This window comes from Gobius niger (assembly GCF_951799975.1).
Source record: "Gobius niger genome assembly, chromosome: 10".
Taxonomy (NCBI): Eukaryota; Metazoa; Chordata; class Actinopteri; order Gobiiformes; family Gobiidae; genus Gobius; species Gobius niger.
This window is the reverse complement of record NC_136861.1, coordinates 11,323,062-11,339,946: the sequence shown is the minus strand read 5'-3', so window position 1 is coordinate 11,339,946 and position 16,885 is coordinate 11,323,062. Positions and strand designations below refer to the sequence as shown.

The 16,885-nt window shown below is 41.8% G+C and overlaps 1 protein-coding gene across 1 annotated transcript; it reads left to right on the top strand.

The window, feature by feature from the left end:
- The first annotated feature begins 507 nt into the window (after positions 1–507).
- Positions 508–16,322, top strand: LOC306969118 (uncharacterized protein). The gene is made up of 21 exons (XM_079564719.1): positions 508–580; positions 1,055–1,201; positions 1,621–1,758; positions 2,943–3,071; positions 3,319–3,400; positions 4,782–4,888; positions 5,052–5,205; positions 5,284–5,364; positions 6,291–6,415; positions 7,206–7,395; positions 8,150–8,274; positions 8,577–8,724; positions 9,180–9,304; positions 10,302–10,637; positions 10,810–10,954; positions 11,039–11,235; positions 12,498–12,639; positions 12,768–13,009; positions 14,124–14,360; positions 14,486–14,710; positions 16,085–16,322. The coding sequence occupies exons 2-21, from the start codon at positions 1,055–1,057 to the stop codon at positions 16,226–16,228; spliced, it is 3,219 nt and encodes a 1,072-aa protein (XP_079420845.1). The 5' UTR covers positions 508–580; the 3' UTR covers positions 16,229–16,322.
- Positions 16,323–16,885: the final 563 nt, after the last annotated feature.

Below are 16,885 nucleotides of genomic sequence, written 5' to 3'. Positions count from 1 at the left end.
CACTTAAAAAGATCATACCATGGTCATAACCTGAATTAATGTGTGGCGGCACTGGAAGAATTGATAACAGTGAACGCTCTCTTAGATGCACCAATTTAAATGATTAGGGCAAATGACTAAAATGTTTGGTTCAGTTACATTTTTGTTCATTGTTTTGTTGTGAAATGAATCCCATGTTAAACAATGAATGCTTTCTTCTCTGATGCCATTTCCTAAAAATCAAACTGCCGAACAAATGAACTTCCAACTTTCACTTCCTTATAGTAACCAAACACCAGTCTGTGCTCCACAACTTCAGACATATTTCATTCAAATGTGTATAAATATAAATATGTATCTCTGCAACCCAAATTACATACACAAACATGAAGAACACTGACGGCACATTTGCACAGCTGCCTGACAATTCCTTCATTCCTTCAGTCATGTACAAGATAATTATGCATAACTTTGTATATCTTCCTTGTTCTGCAGAAGAGGGCGTGGTCACGGACTGCTTTTACCGGACTGTTTTCACCGTTTTCACATTGACGTCTGAGGCTTTAGATCTGGTCACAGCAGCACTCTACTCTTTTTCAAGGTAAGAATGCATCTCCATCTACATATTACAATTTCTAATTTCAACAAGAACTTTACCTGGGAGAAGCTTGGGAAACTATGATAAGATTTCGCAACATTTACAATGTGCTTGAACTTTATTTTCCCCTTTTTTGTTCGAATATAAAGTATCAACACTTTATCAAAGTATCAATACTTTCAATACTTTTTAACTGTAATATTTCTTCAGGAACAGCTACACTGCACTTAAACCTACATTTTGCTGTGATAATGCACTTTACAGTCTTAACACATCAAAAAATATTAAGTGGCATTTGGTTTGTAGTTTTTATACAGCACTCTGACTTGCTCATGGCCCTTTTGTACAGCATGGTTTCTACAACTTAAGAGTTATGGACATTTTAATACACAGAGCGGCCAAAATCTCACAAAGGATCTTGGCTTTTTAACTATTAACATTCTCCCAAACTCTCTCATGTCTGTATTTGTGTTGCAGATGCAGAGGTGGGTTGTGGCCTGTTTCTTGCCCGTTCTGCTCTGCGCCGTCTTCGCTGACGAGTGTCCCAATGGAGGTCACTGTAAAGACGGACAAACCTGCTGCCAGCATCCCGCAGAGGGATACGAGTGCTGCCCGTTTGACAAGGTACGAAACAGCGCAAACAAATTCATATCTTCGCACAGCAATAACATGGTAATGGGATGGAGATAGCGTAGTAAGGGGATAATGGTTTCTGTAGCCGTGGTTACATAGTAATACCAAGAAAGAAAGAAAATAGACTTGCCTTGTTTACCAGTAATTGCCCTAGTTCTTTTGAAAGATGTAGCAAAAGCAGGGGGCCAATATTCCCTTTAGAGGAAAGTCATCCTCTCCTTAATTGTCCAGCGAGTTGAGATAAACTGCACTACTCTGCCTCGCTCCACGGCCAATCTGTCTGGAGTCATTTCACTAAGCAAAGCCAAGATAACTCTCATAAACTCACATCACTGGTGCGTTTTAGTATTCTATTTTCCAGATAAGCGTTTTGTTAGTCAAACTTCCTTCTTTGTCTCGCTCCTCTTCAGGCCGAATGCTGTGGAGATCACGTGCACTGCTGTCCGGCCTGGATGTCGTGTGACGTGGAGAAATCCCGATGTGTGAACGCCACCCTGGCTGTGCCGTGGGCCGAAAGAACTCCCACAGAGCAGACCAGTCTCTCCAGAGTAAGAGGAATAATATATATCTAGACTTACATGAAAAAAGTATATATATATGCTGAGTTTTGCTGCTATTGCTACTAATTATGCACTTCTCCTGATGCTGTTGCCCTTTATACTTCCTTCTGCAAATGCACGCCGATGAACAAGCTTTTAAGATAAGATGAAATAGCCTTAGTTGATCTCACAATGGAGAAATTTACTTGTTACATTCAGCTCATAGAAATACTCAGGGCGTGCAAATAGGCAGGAAATGTGAAAAAAAAAACAATTAAATAGTAAATAGTGTTATCTTATATACAATGACTACCAAGGACTTTGTGGGGACAAAAAGTGTAAACAGTAAATAATAAAGTTAACAGATTATAACAAAAAATGGTATAAAACTTGCCTTGCCTAAATGGTACTTTTAAGTTCAGCTTGAGTCAGGTGCGTATCAACTCGTCTAAACTCGGGTAAGAACATATTTCAGTATGGAAAAAGGGTGGCCTGTTCCTTTAAATCAGGGGTGCTCAAAGTGGGGCCCGAATTTAGCCCGCCGGAACAATTCTGTTGGCCCCGCCAGAGAGTGACCTACTTTTGTGCCGCATATGATTAATACCAACTCTCTCCCATTCATTCTCAATGGTAAATATGGATGCAGTACATGGTTTGGCCACCAGCGTCAAATTGGGGGCGCAGTTATTTGCTGTTTCACTCACAAATAACTGTTTTTTCGTTGTTTTGATCTGAATTTCAGCTTAATAAACTCATCCAATTCTTGTTGAACACTAAGTTTAGGGGAAGATACAGTATTTTACATTGTTTATTGAAATGCCAATCCTTATCTGGGTCGCAAACTGTCATCCTGTAGCATTATGGTGCATCCTGTTGAGAACCACTGTTTTTGTTGATAGTGGCTCAGACTCGGGCTCAGACTTTAATTCTACGGCTAATACTAAGTTAGGACAATACTTACTAGATTGGGAAACTGTCCCAACTCAACTCAGTATTTCGACATTCTCAAGTAGATGAAATACTCACAATAACACCTCACCTTTACTAACATGACTATAATTTCCACTACAGCTAACGAGTATACAGCTACTTCTACTACTTATGCTGACTGCAAAATGAAAGTATGGTTTAAGAATATTCCATGAACACTATACTGTATGTGAATGAATCTGTTATTGTGTCATTCTCACCAGTCTTTCAGGATGATCAAGTCATACATTGGAGAAGACGATGACAACATCTGCCCAGACCAATCACGCTGCCCGGCTGAGTTTTCCTGTCTGAGGGCTTTGACCAAATATGGGTGCTGTCCACTGGCACAGGTAAAGCACAAGCAAAAACATGCTTGGTGAGAAGTGCAGCACGTAAAATCCCCATGATCTTTAGTTTCACTTACTTCCACATACCTGGCTTTTATCTTCTGCAAATCTAGACTTTCAGGTTCTGTTGTTGTTGTTCACCGTTGCATATCAAACCTAATCTTTTATTATTAAGCCTAACCTAGTCTTTAAGTCAATAATCGGTTAAGATTAAGATAACAATTGACTGTACTTTTTGCATCTGTTTCAGGGAATTCCCTGCTCTGACGGGAAACACTGCTGCCCCCAAGGCCACAGCTGCAGCGAGGACAGCCGCTCCTGCGTCAAGAAAGGTACGACTACATCATGGGCCCTGTAGAGCATAAATTCCAGAGTAAGTTAAAAAAAATAGTAAATCTCTAGCTCATTCCTGTGCGGAGTTATGATTTTATAAAGAATAACCAGAGTGCTCATTCTAGCCACTAGGGGGCATTAAATTAAATAAAAAAGTAAAGAGTTTCACACGTGTCCAGCAGAGGGCACTGAAATAATAAGAGCTTAGGATGTGAACAACACATTATATATCCACGTGGTAAATGCAAAGTCTGCCCCAGGGCGGCTGTGGCTTCAATAACAGCTTACCACCACCGAGTGTGGAGTGAATGAATAATGACTATGTAGTACTTTGAGGAGCTTGTGACACAGGCTTGTAAAGTGCAGTACAAGTGTAAGCCGTTGTTATTAAAAAAGAAACATTTTCTCTCTCATATGCGGCCCGTGACCCGCCGTGGGAGCTGAATTTTGGGCCGTGACCCAAAATGAGTTTGACCCCCCTGGACTACAGTATTATGATCTGGGGTTGCTGCAGTCGGTCAAGGCCAGTGTCATTCATCAAGACAAGTGCTCAATAGAGAGTGCAAGCTGGAAAATAGCATATAGTTATTTGTCGCACCAAATGTACCATTTGAAATTGGCTGTATCACAGTTTTAGGGCCCCCACATGTAAATAAACTGTTATCCACTTTTGCATGTGCTACTTGTTTTGCACATGAGCAAACGCTTGGCAATCAGAATCAGAATAATAGACTAAAAGACTTTCAAAAGAGGATTAAAATACAAATATGGTAAAGACAACAATATTTGGCATAGAACAACAGTGTGAGTGTATTTACAGATGTGCAGGTGCATTTAGTGTTAGCAGCAGAATGTGGACGTACCACATAGTGCAATAGAGCCGTGCAAATGGCTTGAACAGATGATTACATTCATGAGTCTGATACAGAGGGTCTTGTTATGACCCCCTATGTGCCCAAAGTCCTAAACGACCAGGTTATTCAATCAATAGATTTCTTCTTCCCTGATGGCGCGGGCGTATTCCAAGATGACAATGCCAGGAGTGGTTCAGGAGCATTAGACATCATTTTCACTCATGGTTTGGCCGCCACAGAGTCCAGATCTTAACCCCATTGAGAATCTTTGGGATGTGCTGGGGGAAGGCTTTGCACAGTGGTTACATTCTCCCATCATCAATGCAAGATCTTGGTGAAAAATGATTGCAACTCTCCATCATTCGACTTTGAATTTCTCCACTGTGGGATTAATAAAGTCCTATCTATCTATTGCAGAAGTTCAAACAATGGCACTGCAAATGTGCGCTGTCATCAATCTTTTTTGGGGTCAGGCAGCGTATTGTTATTATTATCTTTAATTTGATTTCTTTTTTTTAAATTTCAGATGTGACGTCTACTGTCCTGTGCAGTGATGGAGTCTCTGAGTGTCCAGAGGAGTCCAGCTGCTGTGAAGGCGCAGACGGACAGTTCGGCTGTTGCCCAATGCCACAGGTAAAACAATTCAAAGATGCTCTTCTAACTCTGCAGCCCTTTCCAAGTAGCTTCCCAAAGGCTTTCTTCACTTTTTGTTACATTTTCTTTTTGTCCTTCATGTCAAGAAAACTCAACCAAAAGTGTTAAGAGAAAAATCCTTTCATTACAATTGTCCCCACAGGCTGTATGCTGTGACGATAAGATCCACTGCTGTCCCAAAGGAAGCCTGTGCGATCTGGAAACTTCAAAATGCGTCTCGGTTTCGTCCAAAAAGCAGCTGCCGATGTGGGCCAAGTTCCCTGCGAGGAGGAGGGCAGAGTGGGAAGACCAGAAAGGTGGCATTCAACACATAGTGCAGCTGAACCACGCCAAGCGTCCTCCTAATTGCTCTTTCTCTTTGTGTGGCATTGTAGAGGAACAACATGTGACTTCAGAGGCAGCAGCTGGCACTGAGAACGAAGAGGGAACGGCTGAGACGCTGGCTACAGAAACAGGTGCAAAAGTCATGGGATGTTGAACCACGGGATAGTTAGAAAAGAGGAGATGATGTCAGGCAATAAAAAAAAAATTATTAAAGGAATTGGCCACCGTTTTTACATCCTGAGTATGTTCTTAAGTTTGACCTGTCTGGTCTTTGTGCGTGCTCTCAGTCACGCAAAAAGACCAAAGATGTTGTTAGCATTCAGCCTCTCCCAGGATGTTCCTATAGCTCCAAACGGGGGTGAAGTTAGCTTTTCCACGTTTTCCCTGTTTAAATACGGTTACATGAGTAATTACATGATCCAAGTATAGTTACACAAAATTAAACATGTTTATTTTCTAAGTGGATAAAAAGGGGTACTATATTAGAAAAAAAAATAGGGAAAACGTGGAAGAGCCTGGTCGCTTCTAACTTCACCCCGTTTTGGCTGCATAGAGGAGAGGAGGAGAGGCTGCATGTTAACAACATCTGCGGTCTATTTGTGTGACTGAGCGCACACATTAAGACCAGACAGGTACGCATCAACTCGTCTAAGCTCAGGTAAGAACATATCTCAGTATTTAAAAACAGTGGCCTTTTCCTTTCCTTCCGTTTTCTTAGCATAAAACAGGCCATAAAACACGCAATTTCAATTTGAAGATTTATCCCAAATCGTCCAAACCATAAATTTATAAAAGCATGTTGCCACATTTCAAGTATTTAGTATTTTATGAATTCCTTTTCAAAACAACTTTAAACTACTTTGACAAGCAAAGACAGAGATCAAGCTTTAATCTATTGTATCTTTTTAATAAGTCGCTTGGTCATGAGGTCTGTTTTGCAAAACCAGTCCTACAACATTCACTCATTCAATCATTGTGTGGAAATTCCCAGGTCACGGTGAATTGTCTTACTGATAATAATAACATCATAATAATAGTTTGTCTCTGTTTCTTTCAGTCAATGCAGTCCTTCCAGGTGAACAAGCTGGTTATGTCCCATGTGATAAACAGACCTACTGTGCTGATGGGTACACCTGCTGCACAACTCGACAAAAGCAATGGTTCTGCTGTCCTGGACAGAATGTAAATAAAATATTTAAATAATATTATATAATAAATACACTGCATGACCAAAAAAAGTCACCACAAACAGAAAGGTCACTCTCTCTAATACTTTGTTGGAGCAACTTTAAGCTTCGATTACAGCACTTAAACACTGAACTCATTTAGCTGGAATCATCAAACTGCAGATTCTAATTAATCTGCCGAAAGATTAGGTTTTATAGAGCAGTGATGAACTCAAAAGTGTAAAAGAAAATAGGTTTTGTGTTTTTTAAATATGTCCTATAATGTCCAGACAGCATTATGTTAGCCTCATATAGTTACATTTCCATCCATCCATCAGTTTTCTTCCGCTTTATCCGGGGGCGGGTCGCGGAGGCAGCAGTCTCAGCAGAGATGCCCAGACAAAATAAATAATCCAACAACAACCTTTTAGCACTCTGTTCATGTTTGATCCGCTCTGTGTGCGTTTGTAATTACCTGCTCTATAGGAGGGGTAGGAGGGGGCACTCAGGTGTTGCAGTGTGGAGGCATACATCTTTTGACTGTGTCTGTGGAGTCCGAAACCTGTGTATTTATTGATGGCGTTGAGGTACGCAAATAAACCTTGGAAACACAGTGTCCAAAACCTCTAAACACTGCGATCAGACCAGACCTGTGCATAGGGCAAACCCTGGCTGCTACAGTAACCATAGATTAATATTTGTCAAAATGATTAGTTCAGGACAAGAGTCATAACCCACCTAAAGGAAGTGAACTGTAGCATTGCCCTGGAATGTGTAATTAATTGTTTGTGTGTTTCTTCCTTAAGGCGGTGTGCTGTAATGACTTTGCCCACTGCTGTCCATTCCATACGACCTGTAATTTGGTCCACTTTCAGTGTGTGAGTGGAAACACGTCGATACCGATGAGCCGTAATATTCCTGCTTTCACCATCGCCGCCCCATCTGCTCCAGCGGAGATGCAAGTCACTGAACCAGCCCTAGGTGAGCAGACTGAGAGTGAGAGCTTTGTCTTGTATTTGTTATTGCCTTTATCTAAGACTGAGCCACTGTTGTACTGTCATTGTGAAGTACTTTGGTCCACTGAAGTAAAAATGTGCTACAAAAAAAATTGAAGCAAACGGGGGCTCTGGTAGAAAAACTAGTGGAAGAAGTGGGAGAGTTGCAGAGACCTTGCGGAGACTGCCAGTCCACAACTCGGATTGACTGCACACATACAAAGGGCCAGTCTCACCGGGCCTGGGGACTTAGTTAGAGACTAGTTGGAGGCTTGAGTCGCAACTGGTCACGGAGATGTGTCAGAGCCGTCCCCTGGCAAAAAGGTGAGTCTCCAGGTAGTCCCGGTGAAAACAAACCGGCTAGGTTTCAGAAGCGTCTCTGTCTGGATGGTCTTTGAGAGGTCTCCACGGTCTCAAGCAGTTGCGAACACTATTTGTTGTCATCAAAAGTCGTATGGGGTCTTCTCTACTTGAGTCTCCAATTAGTCTCCAAGCCTGTGAGACAGTCAGAGCTTAGCTAATGTCTTCCTTAACTGAAAAGGAATATATATATGTGCTCCTACCCAAACGTTATGCAACTTTCTATGCTGGTAAAAAGTTGACATCAGTGCCTATTTGATCTAATGATAGAAAGTAAAAGCGCCTTGCAAACCACGGGGTCACTGAAAGATCAAATACGCATTACTTTTTTCTCTGGCATGAAAAGTTGCATAATGCCCCTTTAATGACTGCTCTGCTAATTAATGTTTCCACAGACAGTGTGGCCAGTCCAGGTGAACGGGCCTCTAATGTCCCATGTAACTCCACCGCCGCCTGCCCTGATGGAACTACCTGCTGCAAAAATACACAGGGAGAGTGGGGCTGCTGTCCTGAACCCAATGTAAATTATGAATAACCTTTTTAATATATATATACTGTATCACTGAAAGCACAATGTAACTATTTGTGTAGAATGTCTAAGGATACCCCAACAATAACCAAAAGAATGCACTGACAATAGACATCCATCAACAATCCACTTTGTGATTGAATGCCACATCATCTTGGCTCTAACTCTTCCAACTCCACCTCAGTCCCATCGTTATACAAGTGTCATTGAAGCATATGTTGCTCACAGCCATTTTTGTTACGTAAATTTTGCCAACTGTTGATGCTAAATGTGTTTTGTGGCTCTTCTTAAAGGCGGTGTGCTGCAGTGATCACGAACACTGCTGTCCTCAGGGAACGACGTGTGATGTTGTTCATGATATGTGTGTGGAGTCCTCAACCTCTCTGACGACACCCATGAGCCGGAAAATGCCTGCTATCATCACCGCTACCCCATCTCCAAGTGAGTAGACTGAGAGTGAGGGCTTTGTCTTGTATTTGTTATTGCCTTTATCTATGACTGATCCACTGCTATAAACATTTTAATTGAAATGTGCTGAAAGGCCTTTCCATGTAAAGTTAGCAAATGATCCATGTGTCTGGGTGGGTTTTCTATTTTATTTTAGCAAGGCATAAAATGTCTGCAGCAAACGGGGGCTCTGGTAGCAAAACTAGTGGAAGAAAACTAAGACCTTTGGATGAAGACAGTCAGAGGTTGCAGTAGCTAGTGTTTTGCTTAATTAAAGAGGAAAAAATGCATGCTCTTAAAGGTGCATTATGTAACTTTTTATGCGGAAATAAAGGTCAATGTCGGTATCTATTTTATCTGATGATAGAAAGTATAAGCGCCATAAAAACTGTCACTTAAAGATCAAATATGCACCAATATAAACTATCTGCTAATGAATGTGTTCACAGACAGTGTGGTCAATCCAGGTGAAGGAGCCTCTTATGTCCAGTGTAACGACACCGTCGCTTGCCCAGATGGAACTACCTGCTGCCAAAATGCAGAGGGAGAGTGGGGCTGCTGTCCTGAACCCAATGTAAATTATGAATCACTTTTTTGTACATATTACTGAAGGCACAACGTGATGCAATCATTTGTCCCCAGTTAAAACCAATGTATGCATTGGTTTGCCAAGTCTCTTTCCCAAGGACAACCCAACAATAACCAAAAGAAAGGATCGATATCATGCTATTTTAGCCATTCAAAAGTAAACTAGAGGCATTTATATGAAATATTGTACCTCTACCACTATGGAGGACTCATTTTTGTGAGAAATGTGAGTATTTTCTAGTTTTTTTTTTTCCAACCTGGAAGACAAGACATGCAACAATTCAGTTAACTCCGCCCCCTCTTGCCGAGCTAATAAGGAGTTGACATTTGCAACACAGCATCATAAACACATACAAGCTAACACGTGTTTTGATTTACTTACTGCTCTGGCCTCCATCGGGTGTTTTTATTGTGGGAATCGCGCTGCTTATAAGTTAATTCACTTTGGTTCTGGCCAATGTTCACAAGCAAGTGACAGACATATTCAGGCTGGTTAGTCGCAGGATCCCGAAGAGAAATATCAACTTCTGGCAAGTGGACTCATCTTTAGGAAGGTTGAATAAAGTCCTGGACCTGCAAGAATAGCCCCTTGTTCAACTTTCGGGAGTGTGTTTATTTACTCTGTAGGGGCAGCGCCACTGAAGTATATACGGAAGCGCAGACACGTCGGGCACTTCCTTTTTTCTTTTTTTCCCCATACAACAGTTATAATGAAAAAGCTGTCATGGTCATAAGACATTACATTACAGACGTCGGGCACTTCCTGGTTTTACAATCTTACAAAATCCACATCCTGTCCTATAGACAGAAATCAAACCATCCACTTTGTGATTGACGGTCATATAATCTTGTAGCTCTTCTAAGTCCACCTCAGTTTCATTGTTTCACAAGTGTCATTGAAGCATATGTTGCTCTCAGCCATTTTTGTTACGTAAATGCTGCCAACTGTTCATGCTAACTGTGTTTTGTGGCTCTTCTTAAAGGCGGTGTGCTGCAGTGATCACGAACACTGCTGTCCTCAGGGAACGACGTGTGATGTTGTTCATGAAATGTGTGTGGAATCCTCAACCTCTCTGACGACACCCATGAGCCGGAAAATTCCTGCTATCATCACCACCGCGGCGATGCAACGAGTCACCGGATTAGCCCAAAGTGAGAAGGCAAAAAGCGAGGAAGACGAGGGGGATGAAGATGTTGAAGATGAGGAAGACGTAGAGGATAGAGTTCAATGTAAGAAGCACAAAAAGTCCGCCTGTCACAGAAACTCCACCTGCTGCCGTTCGGGATGCCGCAAATTCCGCTGCTGTCCAATGCCCCACGTAAGTCCCATGCTACAGTTTTGCTAAAATTCCTATTAATTGTTCCCATAGACCTTTGGAAATATCAAAAAATATTAAGAGTTTAAGTGCACACCAGAGGCTGAAAGGCAACGGGGCTGAAGCAGGTCAAGGAGGAGCAACACATAATCCATGATTTTCTCTCTTGCTGTAGAGCACGTGCTGCCGTGATGGTAAACACTGCTGTCCTCACGGGTTCAAGTGCTGCCATCGAAACCAGTCCTGTGTCAAAGATGAAGTGGAGATCCCCTGGTACACCAAGACGCCGGCCCTGTCCATCCCAAAGCAGCAACTGTCAGGTTTGTGCTGACTTTTGTTATTGCTCCTTAATCAAAAACATACCTGGAGTGGTGTTAGTTCACGTGTGTTGCTCGCTACAACAGTGGAGACCCAGGTCAGTGAACTACAGCAGACGGAGAGCAAAGAAGACGAGGAGGAGGATGGTGACGATGATGATGATGACAATGAAGACGACGATGATGTTGATGACGACATAGAGCACGTTCACTGTCGCAAAAACTCCACCTGTCCCACCTGCTGCGGGAAAAAGCCCCATAAGTTCTGCTGTAAACATCCCAATGTGAGTCCTAAGTATATTCAATGTTGCTGAGATTCAGATGGCCTTATTATAAAACAGTTTGGTGCAAGAGCGGGTGAGGACGTCTGGTTCTTGAATAATCTTTTATATTTTGCTTTATTTTAACCATAAACGTTTGGAAAATTAAAATATCATAGGCCCTTTACCTGATATTTTTCCTGGTAGTAAAAAAAAAAGTCTAAATCTAATTCTAAAGCTTTAATTTCACTCAAAACTAGCAGTTGTACCAAGTTGTTGTTTGCATTACTGTGACCCTGAAAAGTGACCCTGAATGTTTTAAAACGTGCCAATGCATGCCTTTCAGTCATGTGACCTTGCAGTACTACAACATGTAACAACATCTCTTCTCAAGATGAAAATGAAAGACAACTGATTGACAGTGGCATTTTTATGCACTTGTAATCATTGCTTAAGAAGATAACAGTAAAAACATGCCCCCTGAGACGCACTTTTATGTGAAGAAATCAGTAAATCAGTGTTAAAGCTGCTCAAAACGTTAGCATGCTACCGGTTAGCATTTAAGCTCTGACCTCTCCAAGAGAAAGCCCTGAACCACACTCCAAACATCTAGCCTTGGATACAACGTGTGACAGAGGTCAGAGCTGAGCTGTTACTGTAGTATTTCCTCAGTGTTGATTGAATCAACTGTTAACGGATGACAGTTGCTAACCGGTAGCATGCTAATGTCTTGAGCAGCTTAAAGTGAGACTCTGTCGACATGTCAAACTACCTGCAAAAATCCCAGGGAAAGGTTTTCTGTTTCCTCTTTGATGTGTTTAGTCTGAGGGGTGAAGCAGATCTTTAAATCCTGCTGTAGCTCGACAGACAGAGCTGCTTCGCCTGTGCCACATTTGCTGGTTATATCACATAAAGGTGCGTCTCTTTTTTAACTAAGTTTTAACTGTTATCTTTGAGCAATGATTACGATTACATAAAAATGCCACTGTCTTTCATTTTCATCCCAGTAGAGATATTGTTACATGTTGTAGTACTGCATAATGCTAATTCGGTATCCAAAATGGTGGCCGGAACTATGCATGATGTCATTGAATACTGTACAACCTCCTCCATATGAAGAAGTGGGATGTCAGAAATACATTAGTAAGGTTAAGAAGGAATTTGGCCAAAACAAACAATTTAAATTTAAGCAAATGTAAACCAAAAATCCGGTATCGGGCCAATACATTTATGGGAAAAAATTCCAACTACAAAAAAAACGACTCTGCCTCATTCCTCCGCTGTAGGCCACGTGTTGCCATGGTAACCACTGCTGTCCTCACGGGTACAAGTGCTGCCATCAAAAACAGCGCTGTGTCAAAGATGAAGTGGAGATCCCCTGGTACACCTCAGTCCCCGTCCCGTCCATCCCAGAACCACAACCGATGGGTTTGTACTGGCTTTTATTAGTGCTCCGTCATCAAAAACATACCTGGAGTTGTGTTTTATTCAGTTCATGTGTGTTGTTTAGTTCATTTTTGTAATACTTTGATAACTTTATCCACTTGCTGCAACAGAGGAGACCCTGGAAAATGAACCAAGCCCAACCGAACCAAGTCAAAGTGAGGACGAGGAGAGAGAAGCCAATGATGCTTTTTTGTATGAAGACGATGAAGACGATGAAGATGAGATTGTGTATGAAGGCGACGAAGACCAGGCTGTAGATGACTTGGTTCAATGTGATGACGGACACTGTTGCCCCAAAGGCACCACCTGCTGTAAATCAGGCAACAGTTGGGGCTGTTGTCCACTGCCACATGTAAGTGCTGCAAATGCAAATGAGCAAAGAAACAAGCACGCTGTTTATCTGGACCCTCCACACTGAGTCCCTCTCATAGATATAATAATTAGAGATAGATTAATACCTATTCAGCCCCATTCATAGAAAAGGTCCTGAGTCCTCTGTGAACCTTGATGGCCGCTCAGACTCCTCCTACGCAGCCTGTTCCTTAAAAGGGCAAAAAGGCGGGAAGCCCTGCACTCATGGGGCGGGCGAAGCCTCCACAGAGCTCCAGAGTCAGTCAATGCACTGAAAAGGCTTCCTCTATTTCGGCCGGAAAAACAAAAAACAGCATGGTTAAAAATATTTCAACTACCCCAGCATCGTCACATGGGTCATAGCGATTTTTAGAAAAAGAAAAACTCTTTGGAGCCATCCTTTTAAGCCATCCTAGGGAGGTCTGAAGTCCCATTAGAATCAATTCACCCAAGTGTCTCTTGGAGTCGCCCCTGGCCACAAGGGGGTGGTATTACAGCAATGTCAGCTCCCCACTAGAAGGACCATAGAGAAGCACGTTCCTCACCCATTGGTCCCTCTCCATAAGCTTTACGCTTCTGGGGATTCCCTTTTTACCCAACAGACTAATATCAACAACAATAAACGATTTCGAAAGATCACGTTGTGTGTATTTGACCTTGTAGTGACCTAGCGGCTGTATGAGTGGTCAGCATGGCACCTTTACTTTAAAATCACAGTGGTCTTTTACTGCTGATGGACCCTCTCATCAGAAAACCTACAAAACAATTGATCCTGGAGCGTTGTAGAGACTGATGTGATGAAAGTAAAGGCGCCATGTTGACCGCTGATACAGCCTCGTGGTCACTACAAGGTCAAACACACAAAAATATCACTTACTTTTTTTTTTCTTGCATAAAAAGATGCATAATGCACCTATAATCTTTAACCAAGAAACATCCATTGGGATTCCATGTTTACCGGTGGGGTGTAAGTAATGAAAAAAGCGGGGAAGTTAACAAGTTTTACTCTGTGTTTTAAAAAAAATGTGCGATTCTTCCCTTTTTGGCCCTGTGTATATTCATATTTATACATTAAGGATCTGTGCTTTGAATTGTAATCTCTTGCTTTGCTTCAGGCCGTGTGCTGCTCTGATGGCAAACACTGCTGCCCTCACAATTACAAGTGCAGTGAGCCTCGAGGGGCCTGTGTGCGGGACGATAACGTTGTGATCCCCTGGTACACCAAGCTCCCCGCCCTGTCTGATCCAGACTCTGAGAAAGATGTGGAATGCCCAGATGGAAACCGCTGTAACGAATACAACACCTGCTGCAAGCTGTCCTCTGGCGAGTACGGCTGCTGCCCCATGGAGAACGTAAGCATTAAAATGTGTATAAGTGACTCTCAGTGGCTCTCAAACAAAAAATATTTAACGTTCAAAGTTCTACATTGGGCGTAAGCCTTGTCTTAACCAGAAAAAACGTGATAATTGTTTTGCAGGCCGAGTGCTGCTCTGATGGGAAGCACTGCTGTCCCGCAGGCTTCAGCTGTGACGATGGGGATTGTGTGAGGGCTGTGGTTCTGGAGCTGGAGTTTGTCACGCTCTCACCCGCAATATCTGAGCCACTGGAAGAGAGCGGCGTGAGGTGTGGGCAGAAATCCTGTCCCGACGACAACAAGTGCTGCATGAACCGCGGCATGTTCTACTGCTGCCCCTACAAAAATGTAAGAACCTTTATTCGATGAGTTTGTGTGAGCTCTTGGGTTTTCCATTGTCGACAAAGTTTCTTAAGCCGTCATCTGTTCATGGTAGTTTAAAGGAACAGGCCACCGTTTTTCCATACTGAGATATGTTCTTACCTGAGCTTAGACGAGTTGATACATACCTGTCTGGTCTTTGTGCCGGTGGAAGAGCGTGGTACCTTACAACTTCACCCCCGTTTGGAGCTATAGGAATACATTGGGAGAGACCAAATGCTAACAACATCTTTGCTCGTCTAAGCTCAGGCGAGAACATATCTCAGTATGTAAACATTTTTACCTGTTCCTTTAAGTGTTGGCCTTTTAGCCTCTCATTCAGCACTTAACCTAGGCGTTAGCTTCATTTATTATAGAAAATATGTGAATAATAATTTTGTTTTTTGATTGTTTCCAAATTTATGAAAAGTAACCGTGTTGACGCACTATAATCAAATTGTATTATCTGGTTTCATTGCAGCCTTATTTAAACTGCTCTCTTAAGTTTTTATCTCTTTCCCACTCATAAATTAAATGGTATTTATTTATTTATTTGAAAAGGAGGGACAATACATATTAATGAACATTTTTACAAATGTAAATATGCCAGATTATAGCCTTAGGCTAATTTCCATCTGCAGACCCCCCTGGCAGGTTGATGTTACACACGAGTTAGTAAAAACATACAGAGACACTATAAATGTTAAAATATAAAAAATAACGTTCTTTTATCAAATAACCTGGTCATTAAGGACGTTCAGGTCGTCAGCTGATCTCATTCTTTGGGCACATAGTGTTGCTTAACCTAGACCTGACCAACTGCAGCGACCCCAGATCATAACAGTTAATTATAGCAGTACTAAGTAACTTGTTTAACTTAATAAATCCTTTTCGTAGTTCCTCTGGGGGTAATACAAGTGTTGATGGGATTATTGGGGGATCTTTCATCTCCCCCTGGTGTCTCTGGCCAGAAAACCACCCTTGTAACTTCCCTTAACCGGGTCTGAGTCACCAGAACACACTCATAGAATCACGAAGAAGAAACTAACAGGCGATCGGGCAAAGCTAACTGCGGGCTAGCACCATTTAAACAATATTTACAGTCAAGTTTGAGTGAAAAAAATGATCTCCATTGTGTAAAAGGATGTACAATATCCCTCTGTCCCTTTGTCTTTTCTGTCAGCGTAGTATTTACTGTCACAGACAATTGAGTACAACATGCTACGACACCTGCAGTGGCGCTTATGACCTCTAGGGGCCAGTACTGCTTTAAATCTATGCCGCCCAATTTTTTGGGGGGGGCCAAGCATTGTGAAAAGCCCAGTTGTGCAAATATTATAGATTATTCTGTCTCTTTTCCAGGGCGTGTGCTGCAACAATAGATACTGCTGTCCACCTGGTCAAAGCTGTTCCCAGGATGGAAAGTGCACCTCCAACAGCGTGAGCTTTTGGGAAAACTGGCCCTTCTTCTTAAAGAGAGACGAGGATAACCCACTGATCCTCTGAAAAAATAAAAAATCCTGAATTTAACATTTTACAAGTTTGAAAAAATCATGTTATAGTTAATTTTCTGCAAATGCCTGATTATTTTCCGGTTAATTTTAGTCTCTAGGATGCAAAAATTATGGTAAAACTGTTTTAAACCTGTGATTCTCCAACTGTTCAGGCCATCTTGGAAGTTGTTCTGTAATACTGTCACACACAGAGACACTCTTTCACTTTACTTACCGGTATGTACTGTGTTTTAATCAAACAGTATTTTGTTATTGAAGTGAATGTAGGGGTATTCGCCACAGTAAACCCTGACGAGGATACAAGTGAGGAATGGCTACAAAAGATTTCTCGATGCCATTGAAAAAACCTTATAGGACAACCAGTCTCTCTTGTAAATCAGTTTGAGAATCACTGTTTTAAAAAAAATAAAACTACCACTCTGCTCAATGTATTCAAGAAATCAAATATTACCATGTCAATCAATAAATGGATAAATTTGTTCTGTTGACTGTTTATTATTTTATGAATGCAACAAAAAAGCGAGGTCTTAGCTTCCAAATGAGGTGTTAGACTGGCCTATAGGCTGCAAGCTCCAAGAAGCTTTTAGATTTGGGTAAAGCTGAACTTTAGTATCACTTCAGGATGAACAAACATTGATTCTTGACGTCA